Here is a 22,354-nt window from a genome sequence, read left to right as displayed (position 1 = left end):
GTGTGTGAGAATGAAAAAAGCAATGTACCCTTTTGAGAGCATCCTGGACCTAGAATTGTACAAGGCTAACTTAAAGCCGGATTCTTGTCAGATCAGTCAGGTAGTGGTGGTGCTGCATTACTTGTTTGCAAACTTGTATTACCTTGCGCTCAGGTTCGCATGTAAAAAAAGGTTTGGGACATCCTTGTGCTTTTACTTTTCATATTTCCGCGAATTATCCGTTAGGGTTCATTTTGTTTGTTTTGTAACCGCGCGTGGCCGCTTCCGGTTTTCTTATCTGGCATTTGAAACGGAGCGCCTGTTTGCTCTTTTTGTCGTGCGTCCCGTCAGGCAATATTGTTTGATATGGAAAGGGTGTCACCTTGTCGCTAACTTGATTTTTTGTTTCTTCGAGAATGTGATCGAGCCTATTTCCATGGATCTGAAATTAATAACGTTCCGAGAGTAATCCATGCATAGCAAACGCCGCGCAACTCACGTTATCGACGTTCATCTGTGCACGTCACGCTGCGGACTGCTTCTTTGACGTTTGTGTTTCATTCTAGTCTTTCGTAGAGCAGAAGGTCGCTTTAATAAACTTCGTTCAGAAAAGCTTTGCGTCGTTCTTGGCTACGTGGCAATATTCTGTTTCCTCCATGTGCTGCACATCACAGCGCAAAAAAATAAATTTTTGTACGGTGTACCACGCTCTTTTGTCTCCCTTCGTTATATAGAATTTTTTTTGTTGCGTGTGATAAAATCATCTTGATTGTTCTTTTCTGGCTCCCTGTTTTTGCAAGGATTGCAAAGCGTGGAAGCGGAAAGACACCCGGTGCAACATATATCCCTTCGTGTTTTGATCCTTCGCGTTTCTGCAGCGTTTTTAGATGTTCTCAAGTATGTACCCACTCATCAAAACGACAATACTTTTGGGCTATCTCTTTTAGCGTTCTGTGCATTCCAGAGCAATCAACGGATTCATTAAGTGTAGTCTGAATGACGCGTACTCGGTTTCTTTCAGTTTTTTTATTGTATTATCGATAGGCCCGCAGCAGTCGGTGACTATGAAGCTACCGTATGTGTGGTGTTTACAACTTTTGCTTTAAGAAAAGAAGAAATAGAGACTTTAAAATCCGTAAACACGGTGGCGCAGTGCTTGTGCCAGAGGGTGCAGAAGTGGTTGCCGTTCGCGGCCGAAGTCTACGGTAATTTACTGGGAAAAATAAAACCCCATTGAAGGCAGGTGATATAACACAATGACTGGACTATTCATCGCTAACTACTACGAAAAAAAGCACACTAAATCAGCTCGCAGACAGCAAAAGCAGCAAGCGTTTGCACGTCAAGAGCTGGCCAATATGCCACACGTCCGGCGGCTGGATGCCCTTCGTGCGGCGGTGGCGCCTGTAGTGGCGCCCGCGGTCCCGATATGAAACGAGCGCCGAAGTTTCGTGACCAGTAAAGCATTGAAGGACTCTGCCGCTACGAAGCGATGCGCGACACTTCTCAAGAGCGCTGGATCTTTTTTCTGGTTTTTTTACCACTAAAGTGAAAAGGATTTTGTGTCAGAACACAAAAAAGTGTGCTTGGATGCATGACCGACTTAGACTCCAGTGGCTTCGAGGAGTGGCACAGCCGTCAGTTTCGCTAGGTTGACGGGCCCACAAAAATACAAAACTTGGTGTACAGCGTTGATATATATATTGAATCATACCCAAGAAATGTAGGAACAATTTGTATATCTTAGAATTCTTAAAATAATTTTTAGGCTCATTACAATCGCCTATATACGTTGCGTGTATCCTTTTTTTGTGCATTTTTTTCTGATTATTTGACAAATAAACTAAGTAATTGTACCTTTCACAAAACTGCTGTTATGTGTTTGTAAGAGCAATCTATAAGCTACAATTCCATGCATACAAATGCTAAATGTGTCCACTAGTTCAAGAGAAAGAAATAGTTTTGTGGAAGCACTGAAAATGGCCGTTTTTCCGCCGTAACGAAAGAGTTAAAGGTTCCCGGAACTGACACAAAAATTTTGCATCTTGTTTTTTTTTTTTGTTGCGATAAGTAGCTAGTGACCTACTTATCACCTGTAGAAACCTCATTTACTTCAGCGTGCAACGGTCATTTAATTAGAGACATTTTCAATGCGGCCAGTCGCAGTTTCGGTTTCAGGGGGTGCCGCGAAACGATGGATTTTTTGTGAACAAAGCTGACCACGTGACCGTCGGAGGGATATCACAGAGCAGAGCTGCCGTAGCACTGTCGAATCCACATCGCCGGCAGTTTCTGCGAATGCCCCTACGTACCGATCTCGTGAGCTGCTTGATTAAAAAACGACCGTGGACGTGACGCAGGCGCTGCGAGTGCAAATGCTACTGCGGCTAGAAACCAACGCGCAACGCTTGAGACAGTGGGTGGCAAGACGCGCGCTGGGAGCAGCCGGCCGGTCTGCCTACAGGTCCGCCTACAGATGTGTTCGGCTTAGCACTGCGGCGGATATTCGATTGCCGCTCTCGTAAGTGGTGCATAGGACAATTTTTAATGCAACCCGCCATCGGATCATTAACTCCTTCCTCATATAAGCTGCCATGGTTTGGACTTGGGTCCAATTTCGTGCAGCGGTAACAAGCTATCACTCGAGCTACCTGCGCCGGCCTGCACCACTTCACGGCCATGGCCGCCGCCTGCACAGCGACCGTGCGGCTCGCTCAGTGTGCTTTTCGTATCTCCGGCGCATGTTCGCGTCCAATGTAAATAAAAAGTAATAAAAACAGAGTGCCTGGAATCACTGTAGAACTTTGGTCGCGGCCAACGGCACCTCCGCCGCCAATGATCGGGTCGTTCATTCTCGAGAGCAGAAGCTCGGCCCCCCCGATTGGAGCGGCGAGCCGGGAAAAACGCCGGCAGTGCGGAAGCGGCAAACACAAACTCGTGACGTGTTTGGATGTTGTTTATTTACAAAATATCCATGGGATGTCAATTGCGCGAGGTCCTCTGCTGGCTGCTCGGTTGCGTTTCGCACACTTTAAAATTGATTTTAAATATGTTCTAGGCTGTATTGGCCGCTGATATTTTGCAGAGGATGTTTGTGTGTTCACACCAATCTATCTCCGAAGTTATCTCGTCTTCAAAATTTTGTGTCAGTACCCCTTTACGCTCTTGTGAAACACCTCACCTGGAATCTCATTTCATGCGTCAGCGATTCACTCACGAAACAGCGCAACATCAGGTCTACGGACGCGGCCTGTCGGCATTAAGTCAGAGCCCTTCAGTCATCCATTCAGCGTAAAGATGCCTGACGTGCGCTTTGAACGGTCCATTGGCACTCACACTCTTACTCTTGAATGGCGCTTTTCGGAAAAATCTAGCTGACTTGCCCAATATTTTTCCTCAGGTTGTTATATTGTTGAACTGTGTGTGCCAAATGACCACTACCAATGGGATAAGAGTGGCTTATTACTGCTGTAGGGCCTCATGGCACAACGCGCATTGCTGTGAAGCTGCACCAAAGAAAATACCTCGCATATAATCCGTACCTCTACTTTAACTTCAAAGAGTTTAAAGAGTAATCCGCAGCTTTAAAGAGTTAAAGCTCTCACCAGCACGACAGGCATGTGATCAGTAGCAGGGTGAAGCCTAAATGTGCGTGTACGCTCCCCCTCCTTCCAGCCCCAACCCCTGCACGCATAAACCAGCCACCGGTGATGGGTGTTTGCGTACACGTGAAATGCACCGTTGAAAATGTCGGTTGGAGAGCCTTTCAAGCTGATGGAAGAATTTTGGGCTCACGTCGCCGTTTCAAGTGGGCGAATTGTTCTTCATCAAGAAGGTTTCGCAGCTACTGGGCGAGATGGATTTAAGTGGGAAATGGTGGTGGCTTCCGTCGTTTTCACATCGTTTCCATCGTTTTTAAGACCATTCGTGCTTCTGTTGATTCTTCACAATCATCTGATAACGACACTACTGCTTTTGTCAGCCAATCGCGTAGCTTGTGAAAGAGACATCGGTGGTGGCGAAAGGGAATAACAGTTGTGGAAGAGGGGTCGGTAGATTGTCGCGTAATGATGCTGTTGACCATGTGAGCCTGCCTTCTTTCAGACGAGTTTGCCCTTACAAGGGAAGCACCCACGTCAGGAACCACTTATGTGCTCCTGCGACTAGTGCTTTCTGTGGTGAGGTATCGCAGGTTAGTTGGTTGGAAAGGATGGGTAGGGTGGCCTTTAGTTTTGGGGAAGCGAAAAGTGCAAACATCCTGTGAGGGCCCTTTTTGGTCCCACGGCCACGGAACCACGGTTGGCTTGCACATGGTGAATTCAGTCACCCTGGAGTACTCACGGGCCGGACCACCATGTGTGCAGTGCTATTAAATCACTATTGCTAATGTTTGGCCTGCTCCTGGTCTCCAAAGGGGTGTTATTTTACACTGCACCTGCAACAAACGCTGCTAACGATGTGACACTCACTGTCTTCCGTTTCTTTATGAACACTCATCACATGCCGGCGCTCATCACATCACATGCCGGCGCTTGCACGGCATGTGTACTATGGACTGATGACTGTGGGGTGAAAAAACTAGCATGAATCCCACAACTTACAAAGTCTCTACAGCACAGACACTAACCTACTCAGTCTTGCATCTTTATGTGACGCGCAGTACCACAGTACCACAGGCAGTGCACAGTCAGTGACCAAGACTCATTAACAGATCAATCTGCTATCCTGAAAACTGCAGGACAAGAAATAGTTGGGAGAAGAAGTTTCACATACTTCAAATGCTTGATACTTTTGCTTCATATACTCTTCTTAGATTCACCAACCACCCATAGGAAGAACTTCACCACAATGTAAGTCTATGACATCGGTTATCACCATTCTAACAGTATGTAGCTTCATCCAAATGCATTTCCTACCCACTGTTCTTGTGTCGACAACACTGAGCGGGACGTGACAGAGGCACTTGCCTGGACGTCCTTCATCTGTATCTCGTGGATCATCTCGGCGCCCCGCGAGGCCAGCTGCTGCTGGGCCAGGATCTCGATGATGAGGTGGTGGAAGTAGTAGGAGGTGAACAGCCGCTTCTGCATCAGCAGGAAGGCCAGGCAGATGCCGTCCCACAGCAGGCCCGCCTCGTCTAGAGGCACCCGGCAGACGCCGCCCCCGCTGCTGGGCAGGCTGCTCGGGTGGCCGCCACCTGCGGCACAGCTGGCGCTCACTGACACCGTCCACCGGCCACAGCGCACACACTCCTGTCTTTCTGGGCTGGCCCCCAGGAAGACAGATCAGTGGCAGCCACACCCCGCAGGCTCACTCCCATTAAAAAAAAAAAAAGAATGGGAGTGACAATGCACTTCCAACCGCATTTTTCACCACTATAAAAAGCCCGGTGTATTTGTGTGCTGTACACTCGCGTCACCAATGCAATGGCCCGAGAACTTTGACGGCCTACTGGGTTCTAAAACTCTACATCAAGAAAGCTGCAAGCAGGGACACAAGGGGCAGAAGAACTTAGGAAAGGCAAGGAATTCAAAGCCTACAGGAATATAAAACCAATCAAAGCCAGCTGCCTGAAACTCAGATAGAGAGAAATTTAAATTAATGACCACACTACACCACGATTTTCGCAATGCCATTGTGCAGATAGTTGCCACACCTAATTAAATTTCATGTATAGGTCTTTGGAGGTTTACTGCATGACTGAAAAGCTACAGAATATGACCAGGTATGGCCCCCCTAGGCCTCATTAGGGTAAAAATTTGAGAAAAGCATTTGCGACGTTTGTACTACATGTTTTCTATAAATACTTTGACACATAAAACATTAAATTAACAAGAACTGCAGTTTGGTTAGTTTGATGGCCCCTGGTGTGTAGGTACAAGTGCCATCAGATTGTAGCTCCTCAATGAGCTCACAGATGCCCATCTTGTAGGAAATCATAAGGAGCAGGCAAGCATGGCGCTGGTAAGGTCAGCTTCTGTAAAGGGATGTCCAGCACCCACTAAAGGGAGAGCAGGTGAAGCAAAGCAATACCTACCTTTCAGTTCTGACAAAATTAAAAGTTCAGAAGCTGTATAAATGACACAACAGCAATAAAATGACATAAGTGAAGATTTCCATGTGCAGGAAGCAGCTGTGACCTACACAAAAAAAAGAGGCCTACCCTTCATTTCTGTAAGGCATAAAATTGAAGTAGCTATTAACCTTTAGCAAAGGTTAAAAAAACATGTTTATTAGCCCAAACACCATGTTTACTTTTTTTTTAACTGTGGAAAAGCAGAACCAATACTCGCCATTGGTACCACTAATCTTGGTTAATCAATTAGCCTCATCTGCACCTTTATTTAACCAAGGTTATATTGCCTCCATGTTTAATTGCATTTTCAAACTTTGTTTCATTTAAAGGGACCCTGCAACACTTGCCATCGACTACTAGTACTGTATTTTGGGATAAAGTCTATTGTCCCAGAAATCTCCTCCCGCAAGAATTACGAAAATCCGTTCACAATTAACGAAACTACGCGCGATGAGAAATCGCGCATAATCGTTCCCTCTCAACTCGAGCGCGGACAAGGCGGCGAAAGCTGCGCGCTCTCTCCCGGAGAGGGGAGCGGCTCGCGGCGTTCTCTTCGGCGGCCTTCGATATATCACATGCCGGGTAGCTTTCTCCTTTTCTCCGCAACGCGGAGGGGCCTATTTCCGGTCTGGTGCCACAAAAAAGCAGGCATGGGTGCCTGCTCGCAAGTGCGCGCTCGGGCTGGTAGGGCGTTTTTGAAGCAATAAACGTTTGTAGTCGAGTGGTCCCGTTGAAAGGGAAGTATTGAGCTCATCACTCAAACTCCGCGCGCACTCAAAACACAAAATAAACGGCAAAACTGCGCCTACAGGTTCAGGCATAGAAGAGGTTCGTACACAGCGATGACGACGACGGAAATGGGAGAATCTAGCCGCGAAGTTGACCAGTGACAGCCGATCGGGCAGCCATGGCCTATGTGACGTCCCTTAGGCCATGCATAATAAGGACAACTGAAGAGAGAGCGGTTTGTTTTTCCGCGTCTTTCACATCGATTTGCGTGCTCACCGCTTCACGCGCACGTGTAATATTTGGCTCAGGTATTCCTGGCAGTGTAATCTAAACGTCGCGCAGGTTTATTTGCACTGCTCAAAGAGTGTTGCAGGGTCCCTTTAAGGAAATAAACCACACATTCAAAACAATTTTTTTTCAAGGCCCAACACTTCTTTAACTCTTTGAAGGTCACTGCCACACATGCATGAAAACGCTGGCCAGCCCAGTCGGGTCACTGCTGTCAGAGCCACAAGTAAACAGTTGAGCCCCCACGCTCTAGAAAGCTCTGCTGTCTGCTGAAAAGCTCTTCTTCACTGTGCAATTTTCTTCACTGAGCCTGTGGATCTTCAGCTTTCTGCTTTGTGTACCTGGCGCATTCAAGGTAGCAGCACAGGTTGGCTGCTCTGCCAGGGGAGGGAATTGGAGTGTGGCTCTTAAGAGTTGTAGCTAAGAGCAAAATATAAACCGGAAACCAGACCTGGGAATCAGATAAGAAGCAGTCATTCAATATACCCACTCTTGGGAGCCTGAACATGCTGCGACATCTCGAAAGGTGGCGCAGCAAAATGAAATGGAGTAGGAAAGGGTTCGCATAACAACGCAAAATTTTGAAGTGAAAATGCGGTCTTGTGAGCTGCAGTAGCAATGTGGGACATACTCCTACCGCTGTAAACAAATGGGTGTGATCATGAAGGGTGTGTGCTTCCATAATCACTGGGAAAAAAACTTTTGAGGGGTGTCCTTGCCAGAATAGAGCTACTCTGTCAGTTATCTGCACTGCAATACGTCACGCAGCCAGTCAGAAGTGCACACCTAGCTTCCCCACAGCTAGCCTCCTCTCCTCTTAGTGCACTTCATTGCTTGCATCCTCAAACCTTTGTACACTTTCCAGGAGGCTTTCCTCCTCGACTCTTTACAACTAGCTGCATTGCTTGTGACTCATTCCTTCTTTGCCAAGGTTTACTCCCTCTCTTCTCTATCATGGCTGCACTGGACGTCGGACATCTATTAGGAATGTGCTAAGCACTGACTCCAAATGCCAAGCACTCAAAAACATGGCCCTCAAAGGGTTTATTCTGAAACACACCAAGAGGCTTTTGAACTGATTATCATCAAAGAAAGCAAAAGACCACGGAGTAGGGAGACAAGGGCTTGAAAAGTGCATCCCCCCCCCCCAACCCCCGCTTTGGCAGCATGTATGCTGAGGCATGGTTCTCCGCAAGAAATTTTGAGAGGTGGACATATGAAGACTGAGGGAGCGGGAAGGGGGGGGGGGGATTGCCAGGCGCATACTAATAAATGACAAGACAACAGCCGTTCGAGCACAACGGCTGTGTGTTCCTGACATCCTACACTTTCAGCCTCCAATTTTTCAGTTTGGCCCAGTTGTCCAGTACCGTATCGTATGGGTAGTTCTCAGCATCAGGCCCTTCAACTGCAATGTGAATGACACCATCCAGTGTCTTCGAGGCGATTCCTGAGTTGTGTTTTGATGAGTTCTAGAGCCGAAAAGTCTCTCTCTCTCAGTCCACTGAGGTCATGTCATCGCAATTCCCACCAGCTTCACGGCCTGTGTTTCTAACTTGTGAGGATGTGCGCTCACTTCCCACCAATGTCTGTACTTTCCCATAGTAGCGCGCCTGTGGAAGAGGACCCCTTGCGCTCATAGCTTTTCCTGCCTAGGAAGAGAAAGCTGCACCGGCCAGTGGAGAAAACTTGAAGCCCGAGAGGCGGTGGCGGTGGCCGGTGGTCATAGAAGTGGGCGATCGGCCGGAGTGGTGCGCGGCAGAACCGCTACCACCCACCGTGGGAAGAACCGCCCACTGAGGGTAAAACTAGGCAAGCTAAAAAAGAAAAAAAAGGCCGAATAAAAACAGCCAAGCTCACCTGGCAGAGGTTCATTCTGTAGTCTCTTCAGACAAGCAATGCCAAACAGCTGGACCATCCAGCAGGAGTACTTCGACAGTTTGTCTAAGAAAACACAGCCAACCACCTAGAATTGCACAAAGGTTATGTTCTACTAAGGCTTTCTATCCTTTGCTTTTAATAGACGAGACAGGCAAATTAATTTTCAATTGTGCATGCAACCACAGGCAGCAGTATGCCTCCTACCTGCTGAAAGCTATTAGTAGTTAACCCGTTCAGGGCCAATTGGTGACATGTACGTCCCCTGGGGACATGTATGTCCCCTGCTAACACCTTCAAAATGGTCACTGACGTGCATGTACATCATCGCTTATTTATATGTTTAAAAAGCACGCCTTTTCGATCATATCTCTCGCTTGGCATGTGCTGCCACACTGTGGAAATATGTGAAATTGTTTTCTTGCACTGATGGCTCTTTTTTTTTTATATATGCTTTACTGTAGCTATATAGTGAAGCGGTGCGCCGGCTATCGCTTGACCATCTGGTCACATGTGGGCGTGCAACGGCTAGTTTCAGTTTCGTTCTCCGGGCGTTTCCTGCTGCTTTCACCCACGCAACTCATGAATTTTTTTTAAGAATTTCGAGAATTAGAATTTTTTTTGTGCTACACATGAATACACCACCTGTATTTAACAACACAACCGATTTTTTTGTCACTTTATGGTCACCTTAACAAAATTACGACAATTTTCTCTTGAAGTAAAGCTGTCCGAAGAATTAAAATCAGCAAAAAAAAAACGCGGGGTAGTATTTGGCAAAAAAATTTCACCCTCAAAAGGAGCATTTCCCCCAGCTCATAGAACAACCAACTTTTCAGATTTATAAGCAAAGAAATGATATTCAAAGAATTCAAGAAAAGTCAATGACCCAAACAGCAAATCCACGACACTTGTACTCTGCACTCTTAACACAGACAGCTATAAAACAGTGGTTAATTATGGTCACCAAACTCTCATTAGTGTGAACATTTGACTTTCTGCCAAACCTTTTTGGCAGGACAAAATGTTGGTTCTGCTATACGGCATGTACACCGTACATCCTTCAAGCTTTTCGCATGCAGTACACGCATTAAGTTGGCCCTTCTGCATAGTACTGAAGCTTCTGCTTAGTACTAGAGACATTCACAGAACTAGGAAATGACACGCTTTAGGACAAGTGCAAGCTGCCTTGACCACACATTACCAACTCTCCCTACACTCTTCGTCCCAGCCCCGAGTAGCTCCTCACCTTTTTGCAATACCGACAAAGGGTTCCAGACACATGAGTGGTTGGCATCCAGTAGAAAACAGAGGTGCAGAGGGTATGCCCAACAGAAACTCTTTACCACTGTGCAGCATATTTGCTAACTAAACTTTTCTCGAGGTGAACTACCAAAAAAGGTGCGGTAGTACATTCGGCCCACTGTTCGAGCTTCAGGGTCAACTGACACAGTTTGTCAGCTACTAAAGCCAGAAAATGTCTTTAGCTAGTGGCAATATGCTGTGTGCAAGCCTTCCTATTTCTCTGGACAGCCTGTGGCATTACAACAGAAATATTTCAGCAATATTAGTAGCTCTCACTAAGCTACTTTCCATTGAGTAAATGATTTAAGTCTTTAGGAGAGATATCAAGAGCACGGAACATACTGAAGGCAGCACCAAACAAACAAGGATGAAGAGCAAGCAATACTTAAGACAGTGCTAATCCCGCGCTTGCCCCATGTATTTATCGCTCTTTACCCTTGTTTGTTTGGCACTGCCTTTAATGTGTCCCACAGTACCGACAACCAACTAGCCCTGCTTTTGACCATATACAGTGTAGATCACTCATAATGTATGTAGCAGGAGCTGCAAAAACACTATAAGCAGTACCACATTATAACCAGAACATGCACAAAATAAGCCCCATGTACCACCTACCTTTTAGGCCTTTATTTACCACCACTCAAAAGAATGCGACTTCTTTTTAAAGGAGCCATGAAGAGAAAACGGAAGTTTGGTTCATTCAAAAGATTGCCTTGTTAGAATCGTACTGACACCACTTTTAATGTAAACTTCGCTGAAATAAGCTACATAATTAGGAAAAAGGGGAATGGCCATGCGACCCACTAGCTCATTTCCCGAAACAGAACCTATGATGACACATGAGACAGCTCTGCGATTGGCGGAGGGCGGCAAAAGCAAACGCAAATTAGGCAGAGCTTATAAGCTTGCCGGACGAGCTATTTGCGCTTAAATTTAGGGCATATTCTTTTTAAAGCCCTAAGAATGGTGGGAGAAATAGTGGAAGTTACGAAAGTACACGTAAACATAGAAGTACCGATGCATACGGCTGTTGGTACTGCACGCACTATGCTTGGTTTAGCTGCACAGGGCTGCGGGGCTTTGGGGTTGTTTCAGACGACACTGGCCGATTGACGCAGGCGACGATGTCTTACGTGACCGTATTTGTCGAGCGAGCACCATGTTTCACGAAATGATTGTCTCGAACAAAACAAGCCAGGTACAAATACGTTCACAAACAAACCAAAGGCAGAAAACGGCTTGCCGCGGTGTGGTGGCGCCATCTAGGTCAACTAACGGTAAACAAGACCCTGTGATGTCATTGCAGACCCCGAAAACGCACGATTTAGTGAGGAAATCAAAATTTTAACTTAAATTAATTAATTTCTCAGTGAATAAAGCATCATTTACATTCGGACAAGCGCTGGGGGCACTATAAAACACGAAATCTTTCGAATAGCACAAACTTGAGTTTTGTCTTCATGGCTCCTTTAAAGATCACCTGGTACTGTAGTGTTTTTTGAAATTGTGAGCATGGCTTGAAAAACTTTTTGTTTACGTATTCATATAAATTAATTTTATTTTTACAGAGACCACATTATAAGTGGTCTGCACTGTAGATCTGGACCTAGTGAATAACCACAGGTCAGGAAGTGGCCCCCACAGCATTATTTATGCACAAGAATGGATAGAGTAATACAACTGCCCAGGCAAAGCCTTGGGCTAGTTACAGATGGTTTTGGTCACCCTGATAGATTTTGGAATGTTATCCAGAAATGTCACTGCGAGGGGATATTAATCATGTCCATTACATGAACTGCACATTTCCAGTATAATACCCATATGCCACACGTGCACAAAAAATGACATCAAGTGATTAAGGCCTTAAGAAACCGAATGGCATTTGGGTGGGCCGTGCTACATGTAAAAACGCAAAGGCATTCAATGTGTTAGGCATGATGGTGATAATGATCCAAAAGAGAAATGCACTCATATTTTAGAAGTTTTTAACGTAGAAAAAAACATCTCACAAGGGTTAAAAATGTTCTTTGTTAAAGAAAACATCATGAGAAATAGTGTTTTCTAAAAAATGGTGCAAGTCGTTTCTAAAAGTGGCTTCAGCAGCTGCCGTCGCCTGCCAGCAGTAGCCAAATCCGAAAAATTGAAACCGACGAGTAACACAATGTTTTGCCTTTTGCCGCTGTTTTAATGAATTTTATCTTTTTTAGAACTTCGCCACAAAGAGTGCCCAAAAAATCATCTTATTTCGAAGTTCAGCTACGTTTCCACGTCAACACTCTGGTGCTGAGAGTTTCGCTGGTTTCATTTGGCGCTCATCGCGTTCAAGAATAGGCAGATTTAAGGTGTATGTGACAGCGAACACATTGTACGGAACTCCTTAAACCAAAAATGACAGAGCGAATGGCATCAGACTTTTGCGTGTAGCAGCGAATTAATGGCATTAAAATTTAGGGCATTAACTATTAAGCCTTTAATGCAATTTTCCGTGTTTGTGTGGCACGGGTATTGTTAATTGTATCTATGACAATACGGTTGAGTCCACTTATAACGATACTGTTTATAACAATATATTGGATATAACGATGAACAACTATGGCACCGTCCGCTTTCGTATGCATTCTATGGTAAAATAAATCGCTTATTACAATGCTTCAGTGCCGCGATATCGGATACAACAATTGAATGCGGTAACAGCATGCTCCGAAAATACAAGCTGCTGTCGGCGCTCCGGGCCAACCGCGCCGGCAGTATGCGCTGCGATGCGCCTCACATCCCATTCACCCCTCAGAAAACGAGTCGACTGTGCCGTTTGCGAAGAAGCGAGAGAAGAAGGGGAGCAGTTTCTCTTCCGAACCCCCTTCCCAGCGCAACTGCTTTGGGCTCGTCCCCGTGCCCGCTTGGGTCCCTGACGCGTTTGCTTGTTGTGTCACGTGCGCACCGATTTGAATTTGACTAGGTGCCTTTTCAACTTCCTTCGTTTTTCCATGGAAGGGACGTCAGGCCTATGCTTTGGAGTGCCTCAGTGAAGAGGCGATCACTGCGCAGATACGTGCTGCGAACAGCGGTGACAGTGACGACTTGGATGACGCAGTTGCGCAGCCTACTCCCATAGCGTCATTGCAGGAGGCCCAACGCATAAAACAGTAGTCCCTCAGGGTCTTCATTTCAGCCAAGGATTTTTCACTCAGCTAGGTGAAGCAGCTGTAGATGCTCTTGAAAAAGATGTGCACCAGCTTCGCGTGCAGTAAACAAAGCTGACCACCTATGGCTTCTTTTCTGCGAATAAGTAGTAGTACGACCTTGCTTGCAAGCAAAGAAAATGTTTTGAGCTCAGTTTCATTTTGTTTTTTGTGCAATCCGCTTATAACAATTACCGGTTATAACGATGGGATTTCCTTGGCACGTGGATATTGTTTTAAGTAGACTAGACTGTATAACAATAGAAATACAGTGTAGACCATTTATAATGTAACCGCTTATAGTGAGGGACCGGATAAAATGCGGGTTTTCCTGGCCACCGGTAGGCCTCCCATAGAACTGAAAGCATAAGTGCACCGTTCATAATGCGGTTTTTGGCGGTTCTGCTGATCGACCGACGTAGCTGGGGCATCGTTTTAGGGCCACAAAAAAGAAAGAAATAGATGGATTCAGCCATCCGACGCAGCCTGCGCTCCCTTTTCTCCTCCAACTCAGACACAGAAAATAAGAATAGGCACCCTTTAGTTCACGTGTTCCGTCTGCACTCAGGTGAAAATTAACCACTACTGCCCTCGCTTGACGCACATCACAAGATAGTGAGCCGCCCCTCCTACACCGCCTGCGCGAGCGGTAAGTTGTTTTTATTAAAACGTTGTGCAGATAAGCATCCGCCCTTTCACTTTTCAAACATTTGGAGATCGCGAGCCGCGCCACAGGAGGTTGCTCATCGTGAACTGCATCGTGAACGATGGGGAAAAAAAAAAAATCCGCTTGCGTTCTTATCACGTTGTCGAGCAGCATCCCTTCATAGACGCTCAGAAACACAGCTGTGCTCATTCAAAACACAAACAAAATTGAAGTTAAAGCTTCGCTCGCAGTTTGTAATACCAGGCAGCAGCTTGTAAGACCCCTCAGCAGTGGCTGATAGGGAAAAGAAAGACGAAATGAAGACCGCGCCTCTTTTTAAGAGGCCTCCGTTTGAGTGATTGAAAAGTAGATTGCGATGTGGTTGGATTCGCACATGTTTTGTTTATACTGCGGTACCACTTATAGTACAGATTTTCGCAGCTACCGCGACATACGCTATAAGCGGTCTACACTGTACTGCTGATTAAAAAATATTCTTACCTGAAGAATGCACTTTATAAAGATGACAACAACGTTGTAGGCAAGCAAGGTGTTCCACCTAGGAAAAAAAAAAAAAAAGCAGGTAGCTCTGATTAATTAGGCTTAAATTAAAAAAGGCTCCAGGGTAAATTCTTCGCTTATGTGCAGAGAAAACTAATGCCTTCCTGAGTGAAAACGGCTTAAAGGCACGTAAAACATGGACATCTGAATAAACGAACAAGACAGACAGGTCACCTTGCTGTCTTGTTCACTTACACTTTTCATTCACATAGAACCAAATGGTCTACATCAAGTTCTTGCTAATGGTTTCGTATTACCTACATAATGCACCAATTTAATATTCACGCAAAAATCATCACTTTGAAAGCAAAAATTAACTGCTGTAAAGAAGTAAAAATTCACACACTTCTGCTTCTAAGTGAATTTTATACTTTTTCTATAAACCTCGATGTAACGAAATCAGTAAAATTGTAAATTTTAAATAAATACACGGCTGGTGCACTGATGCCGCCGTGGATACCACCCACACGATGCGGCAGCCATGAAGCTAAGCACATAGCTCAAACTACTTGCCATATGCCAAAATAAAACCCCTCGTTTAAAAAAAAAAGTAACATGCCAGTAACTCCAGTTCTCACCGCTCGCTGAAACGCAACATAAGGGGCAAACGAAGTTGCTCACATGGGAAAGAAGCTGATAATGTGGGTGAAAACTGCACTATAAAATGTTATTCGCGCTGTTTCGGAAAGTGCCCATCAGATATCCGCCATGGCGGTAAGCCTAATCGTTTCTGGCGGGGCCAGCCGACTGCCTCAAGCGCTTCAAAGCTCCCACCATAGGGCAAGCGCCTCCACATTGACGCAAGTCGTCAGGCGCCTCTCACTTCCATGCGCGGCGCTTGTTCTCTGGCTGAGAGAGATGCCGCCGCCGCAGAATCAACAGACGCGGACGCGGGCGTGAAAAAAACGCGCACACACACAAATGCTTCCCCAAGCGCTTGCCGGGATGACACGACGATGGAACCCAACGGCACGAGTGAACACAAACAAAGGACGAAGCGGCGGCATGCGGTGGGGGTGCAGGTGTTCTCTAGTGGCTGTTCTGTAAACCATACTTCTCAGACTCGCCGACTCCTCTACAGAAGGCATCATATGCAGTTTGTAGGCAAGGAGCTTGTAGGCACTACACTTGCTCACGGACTCCGTGGCTCGCTGCGTCCACGGAATTTTAAGCAGCCCGTGTCACTATTCACGCTTTATAGAGGCGTCGTTTCAGCGCTTGAGTGTCAAAAAAGCTATTACTCCAACCAAAATTTCTAGCCTACTTTTCCACAAAACTTTGCTACATTGAAATTTCGGCAAACAGCACAGAGGTTGAAAATACATGGTATGCATACACTTGAAGTTAAAACAAAGTGTGTGTTTTGTTACATCAGGGGTTTCGTTATTGAAGTTGGTTACATCAAGGTTTGACTATATTACCAAATGTTTGCTGAACACATGAGAAATGATCATGTAGATCAATTAGGACATCCACCGGAATCATTGCTTTCGTTCCAAGCACTCCCATAGGTACCTAGCACGCCTCGCTCAGCGATGACATGTGCTCCTCCAGCAGTTAATTAATTGGGTGTCTAGTCGTAGCCGCCACCTGTGTCAGCTGTACAAATCGGCGTTTAAGGTGCGGTGTCACGCATTGCTGCTAATAGCTTTACAGATTTTTGGATGTCGATACGATGCAATGGCTGCCGGCCGCATTGAATGAACGAAAGAATGAACGAATTGAATGAGCCAAGAATGAACGAAAAAAAACACACACACACGCACACAGAGAGAGAGAGAGAGAGAGAGAGAGAGAGAGAGAGAGAGAGAGAGAGAGAGAGAGAGAGAGAGAGAGAGAGAGAGAGAGAGAGAGAGAGAGAGAGAGAGAGAGAGAGAGAGAGAGAGAGAGAGAGAGAGAGAGAGAGAGAGAGAGAGAGAGAGAGAGAGAGAGAGAGAGAGAGAGAGAGACTACAGCAAGCCAGGTCAAAAGTTCCCCCTCTCGCTTGTTCCAGGGAGGCACCTCTTATATAATCTTGTTTTACACGGCCCCATAACCTTTAGATCGGCAAGCACATCTGCAATAAAATAAAATGGCATGGGTTCGACTGAATAACACAACTATTTCATTTCTGCTTTTTACAATAAGCGGAAGGGTTGCACGGCTGGTGATGACGCAAGTATGCATCTTAGCATAGAGCCCAGTGCAGTGAAACTGCACTCTCTAAGTCCCCCCAATTAGCGCCACCACAGAGAGAGCAGGAAATTGTGATGAGTGACATAAGGCAGGGGTCCTTACAGAGTCCACCTGAGTGCACCACATCACGAATGACAGCTCAAAAAATGTGTCCCTGAGCAAAGCAACTCGCCCTGAACATCTCATTGTTGCCTTGAATTTTGCGGCACATTAATGCACTGCTTGGGAGCAGTTTTGGTGCAGTAATGAGTTTTCAAACAGGATGGCACACGAAAAGCGGATTGGCACAGCGTGGCACAAATGGCGCAGCACTTCCACCCTGCACATTACAAGCTCGCCACAGGCTTGTTTTTCAGGAAATACGCACCACAGGTAACTGCAAAAGCCGTAGATGCTCCCACTTTCCTATGACATTTGCTCTAAAATTACAGGCACTGTTCAGAACACACCCAACTGAGGAAAACTGCTTTAAAATAAACTCTAATCGAACAGGGAACAAAATGTTGGCCACAAAAATTCAACCAAGCGTCATCTTCTGGCTATTGTAACAAGGAATAGAACAAGCTGGCAATATTTTATGCCGTCCATGCCTCTTTGCTAGAAATAAATTGTGCTCACATAAGGTGTTATCAGTGCCCCAATAACACATGATGATTGCTAACTATACCATGACAAAAAAAAAAGTGAATGATAGGCCTAAAATAAAATTCTTTTTTTTTCACACTGTAGTCAACAATAAGCTCTCACCAACTTGCTCAACTAACAAGCAACAAAGAGAGATGAGGAGGGCAGAGAAACTCACATCTTAAGCAGCACGTTCATGGGCTTGAGGTAGAACTCGTTGCCATTCCAGAGGAAGAAGAAGCAGCCGAGGACGTAGCCCATGGCAAACAAGCTGACACGGTTGGTGCCAGCCAGAAACATGACCGCCAGGGTGATCCAGTAGAAGGAGAAGAAGAGGAACACTTTCACCATAGATAGGTATGACCTGCAATGATGGACCAACATTCAATCAGCTGCTGAAGAACCCAGTGCACCTTTATTACGTCGTACGTGTACGACATGTGCATGCACAAGTGTAAAATCACGAGGAGTCCCCCTTGGTTCACGGCCCACCTAGAACACGATGTGCACAGGAAAGGGGCTCGCCTTGAGTACGTGACGAAGTCTGAAATGGGATTGGGTGTCTGGCCAATGTAGCGGCCACTCTTGTCGTAAATTTCCCGGTTGGAGCCGCCTTCATACGTGACGGCCGAGTGGGAGCTTTCCAAGAAGAACACATGAAGCTGGCAGCAGGCAAACAAGAGCTGAACAAAGTCCACTGCAAAGTCAGGAAAACAAACAGCTTCTTTTTCATCGTGGCACTGTAAGGCACAACTTCAGCTTGTGTGTAACGATAATGATGGATAATACCATGATGATGTTATGCTGGAATTATGCTTGGTAAAACAGCGATTCCTTGAAAAATTTCGTGAGGCCATAGCAAAAAAATTTCTTCCTACCTCAAAGTTGGAGAGGAAGCCAAACAAATACCTTGGCCTGTCTTTTTTTTTTTGTTATTACAGTATTCCAAATATGACACCTGGCAAAAAACCGTGCATTACTGCTCGGCAGCTGCTCAATTAAGGGCCCTGAAACTAAGAGATGCTATTACAGCTTTTCAGTTTCGAGTAATCACTGAAGGTTGAAAATGACATTTTGAGCAGAGCCCACACTTAACTCCAGATCCAAAAAGGCACTAAATGGCATAAGGTTACACAAGCTTACATAGGCATAAAATGACCTGCATGAAGAAAGTGAAACCTTGAAGCACAAAACTGCACCATGGAACACAGAGGTGCTGGCAAGGTAGCTAAACCCGCATGCACATGAGTCTGTACGCCACAAAGACTGCTGCAATGTACAATTTTTATTTATTTATTTATTCACAATACCCCTACAGGCCCCCGTGAGGGGGTATTACATAGGGGGGTTACATAGCACACGTGTTGTATTAGCGCAGTAAAGCGGAAAAAATAAACAAAAAGAAGCAGGAATGTTCACACTGAAAACGCAAATAAATACACATTGTTAACTTGAAAAAAGTGATAACGCAGTAATCAAATCATTATAGCAAACAAAAAAGACAGGAATATAATACAGATGGTTCAAATTCAAGCACGACACGATGTACAATCTATCAGAACAAAAAGAACAAAAATAAAATACAGAGCAAAAATAAAAATGTTGAGTACACAATTTCAAGGACGGGAAAAAAAAAATCCAAAAAGAAGAGGAAAGTGCTAGGTTAGCTGTTGAATTAGTTCCTGGAATTTCGTGTTGTCATTTTGAGAAGCGATATGAGATGGTAGATTATTCCATTCGACTATGGTACGTGGAATGAAAGACCGGGCAAAGGCAGATGAGTGGCAATTTGTGCGTTTAACTTTGTAGGAGTGGTCTCGGCGAGGGAAAATGTCTGGAGGTGGCTCGAAGAAATCATCGTGAAGTGACGCGTGGTGATACAGCTTATGGAACAGTGATAGGCGGGAAAGTTGGCGGCGATGTACTAGATCAGGTAGTTCGGCGTGACGTTTTAGTGCTGTGACGCTAGAATGAAATGAGTAGTCTGAATATATGAAGCGAGCAGCCCGGTTTTGCAGAGATTCAATATCAGTTACGATGTATGCCTGATGGGGATCCCAAATGGCTGATGCATACCACTAGGTTGTTTAACTACTTCAGGTACTAACAGTTTTTATGTACAAGGCAAATAAGCTTGATAAACATTAGCCTGATAGTACGAGTGGCAGGGTAAAAGGAATGACCATCAACGGGTTGGTTTATATGGTGCCACAAAAATAAAACAAAGCTCTCTTGACAGCTCGTTCCATTCATGAGAGACCGACTCAGTCATATTATGCTTGCAGACAGACTTACGGCATCCTCTGTTCAGCACCCCAGAAGCAGATGTGAAATGAGGGGCTAGAGCTCCTCCACGTTAAATCTATTTGTAACAAAACTTACCCAGTATCTTCTTCGCCAAAGGTGGGTCCTGGAAGTCTGGCAGAAACAGCCACAGAGCCGTCTCCCGTATAACCTTATTATGTGGATCCGACCACGGGTACTCTGCGAGAGACCAACACAATTCGTGAGCAGGTTAAAACTTCACCCAAGAGAAGGTGCAAAGCAAAGGCCCACTCACCAATGCAGAGACCTGGCGGTAGCCCAACCACCACCAAGTACTGGAGGGGTAGTACGAAACAAAGGTATGCCACGTAGAATGGCCACACTTTGGCAAGGTTTCGTCGCCGCAGCAGGAACATGGCACACAGCCACAGCGAAGTCATCAGGGCAAAGACATCGAGCCGGACTCCAATGCAAGTGACCATGGTTACGAAGCACACCTGTGTTCGAGGCAAGCAGAAGAGGAAAAGCAAAGCCCCCGTGTATGGCACAGCAGGTGCACGTGCACGAAGGGCCAAGATGAGGAGCGAGAACATAAGAGGTCAGTACTGTTCATCCCTTTCACAAATGCAGACAAATTAGTTATCAGTGGTGGAAGAAGGGTCATATTAAATGGACAGGATTTGAGGATGTGATGTGGTATCTCGGTTCCCATCCTATTTCCATCAAGAAAAATTTTCCCTCATTAAAACACTGAGTAATAACTTGACAGGTCATGATTCCACTAGGTTGCTTAACTACTTCAGGTACTAACAGTTTTTATGACCAAGCACGATAAAACCCCAATCAGGTGTTTCTGAACAGGACCATCAAGTATGCATTAATGAAAACAAATTCCAGCCACAGGGGGCCAGTTGCACATCTGTTTTAACCAATGATATGTGGGGTACCTGAGGCTCATGACCTCGGGTACCCCCCATTTGGGCTCGAGGCTCGAAATGTACTGGTGGCTTAGAGGAGCCCAGCAGCACTTACCACCGAATACTGGGAATTTACTTTGGGGTAAAGTCTATTGTCCCAGCAATCTCCTCCCTCAAGAATTATAAAAATCTCTTCACTATCACCGAAAAAAATCAAACGTGGTGGGGTCTATTTCTGGTCTGGTGCAACAAAAAAGCAGGCATTGATGCCTGCCCACAAGCGTGCGCTCAGTCTAGTTGGGCGTTTTTGAAGCAATAAATGTTTGTTGTTGAGTGGTCTGGTTGAAAGGGAAGTATTGATTTCATCACTCAGACTCCTCAAGCGCTCAAAACACAAAAACGCCAAAACTGTTTATACAGGTTTAGGCATAGAAGAGGCTGGTGCACAGTGCTGCCGACGGTGGATTGTCACAGAATACGCGAGAAATAAACCGTGAAGTTGACCAGCAACAGCCAATAGGACAGCCACCACTGTAAAGACGGAATTACAGTGGTGCATAATGAGACAAAATTGGAGAGTACGGTTGGTTTTTCCATGTCTTTGATTGATTGATTTGATTGTAGGGTTTAATGCGCCAACGCAACGCAGGCAATGAGGCGCACCGAGTTGGATGGCTCCGGATTAATTTTGACCACCTGGGGATCTTTAACGTGCGCCGAAATCTCGTACACACATTTGTTTTTGCCTTTCCCCTTTTCCGCATCTTTCACAGTGATTCGCGAGCTTACTGCTTCATGTGCACGCGTAATATTTGGCTCAGGTATTCCTGGCAGTGTAATCTAAACATCGCACAGGTTTATTTGCACTGCTAAAAGCGTGTTGCAGGTTCCCTTTAACTTTTGCCACACAGTGAGGCCACTGATGGGGCACTGAAGTGAACTTATTGAGTCTTATTTGTAAATTCATTACATGTAACCAACAATTTGACTACTGAGTGGAAGTCCAGGGTTGTGCAGTGGTTCTCAACCCTGAGTGACTAGGAGATACCCTTGAGTGGCGGCAATAATAATTCCGTGTTTTTTTACATGCAAACCCAAAATAACAGTGCTCTTTTCCTTGGCAAAAAACTGGAGAAGCAAAGTTCCTGCACATCATAGTATTTGCATGCAACGCACTGCAACCTGGATAAACGAAGTCGACAAAAGCGAGGAATTTTTCGTTACATCCAGGTTTTCATTACATGCAGTTTTCGAGTTAAAGCTGGTGTGGGTGAAGCAGAAGCGAAACCAGAATACTTGACCTCAGTGATGGTGAACTCGTCCTTCAAGGATTTATTTCACAATGAAAAGCTGCGTGATTTGCGCCTGCCGCTCTCGCACGAGCTTAAGCACTACAGGGCGCTCCAAAGAAGATGGGTCGCTTACCCCCGCATTCACAAACGTACCTCAAGTATCGTGTCTGCATTTTGACTCTTTTGGGTTCCACATGTACTTCAAGAACCAAACTTAAGTTGAAAGGGCGCCTTTTCGCAAGCTTGATTTTCTTTTTCCCCACACAAAATTGTTGAGAGGGTGCTCGTGGGATACTGTACCGGGAGGCGAGGGAATTTAAATTGTCTTTAAATTTAAAGAGAAAACTTATCGTTTTCTGCCAAGAGGACTCATCGCCGGCGAACCGACACCACAGATAGCATTGAAGACCCATGACACACACCAGCAGGCAGGCCTAGCG

General features: G+C 45.6%; 1 protein-coding gene across 5 annotated transcripts in view; it reads right to left on the bottom strand.

Annotated features, from left to right (window-relative positions):
- Positions 1–22,354, bottom strand: part of Piezo (piezo type mechanosensitive ion channel component) — a 175,022-nt gene that overhangs the window by 57,780 nt on the left and 94,888 nt on the right. For all 5 annotated transcript variants that reach the window (XM_077686396.1, XM_077686399.1, XM_077686398.1 and 2 more), the window contains 7 exons: positions 20,001–20,202; positions 19,823–19,924; positions 17,966–18,137; positions 17,619–17,804; positions 14,582–14,639; positions 8,933–9,038; positions 4,947–5,176 (listed from right to left, as the gene is read on the bottom strand). In XM_077686396.1, coding sequence (XP_077542522.1) covers positions 4,947–5,176; positions 8,933–9,038; positions 14,582–14,639; positions 17,619–17,804; positions 17,966–18,137; positions 19,823–19,924; positions 20,001–20,202 — 1,056 coding nt within the window. The remainder of the gene's footprint in view (positions 1–4,946; positions 5,177–8,932; positions 9,039–14,581; positions 14,640–17,618; positions 17,805–17,965; positions 18,138–19,822; positions 19,925–20,000; positions 20,203–22,354) is intronic.

This window comes from Haemaphysalis longicornis, unplaced genomic scaffold (assembly GCF_048455015.1).
Source record: "Haemaphysalis longicornis isolate Haplotype H1 unplaced genomic scaffold, Haemaphysalis longicornis Haplotype H1 scaffold_1, whole genome shotgun sequence".
NCBI lineage: Eukaryota > Metazoa > Arthropoda > Arachnida > Ixodida > Ixodidae > Haemaphysalis > Haemaphysalis longicornis.
The sequence above is the reverse complement of the archived record's forward strand: the minus strand, read 5'-3'. Positions and strand labels throughout refer to the sequence as shown.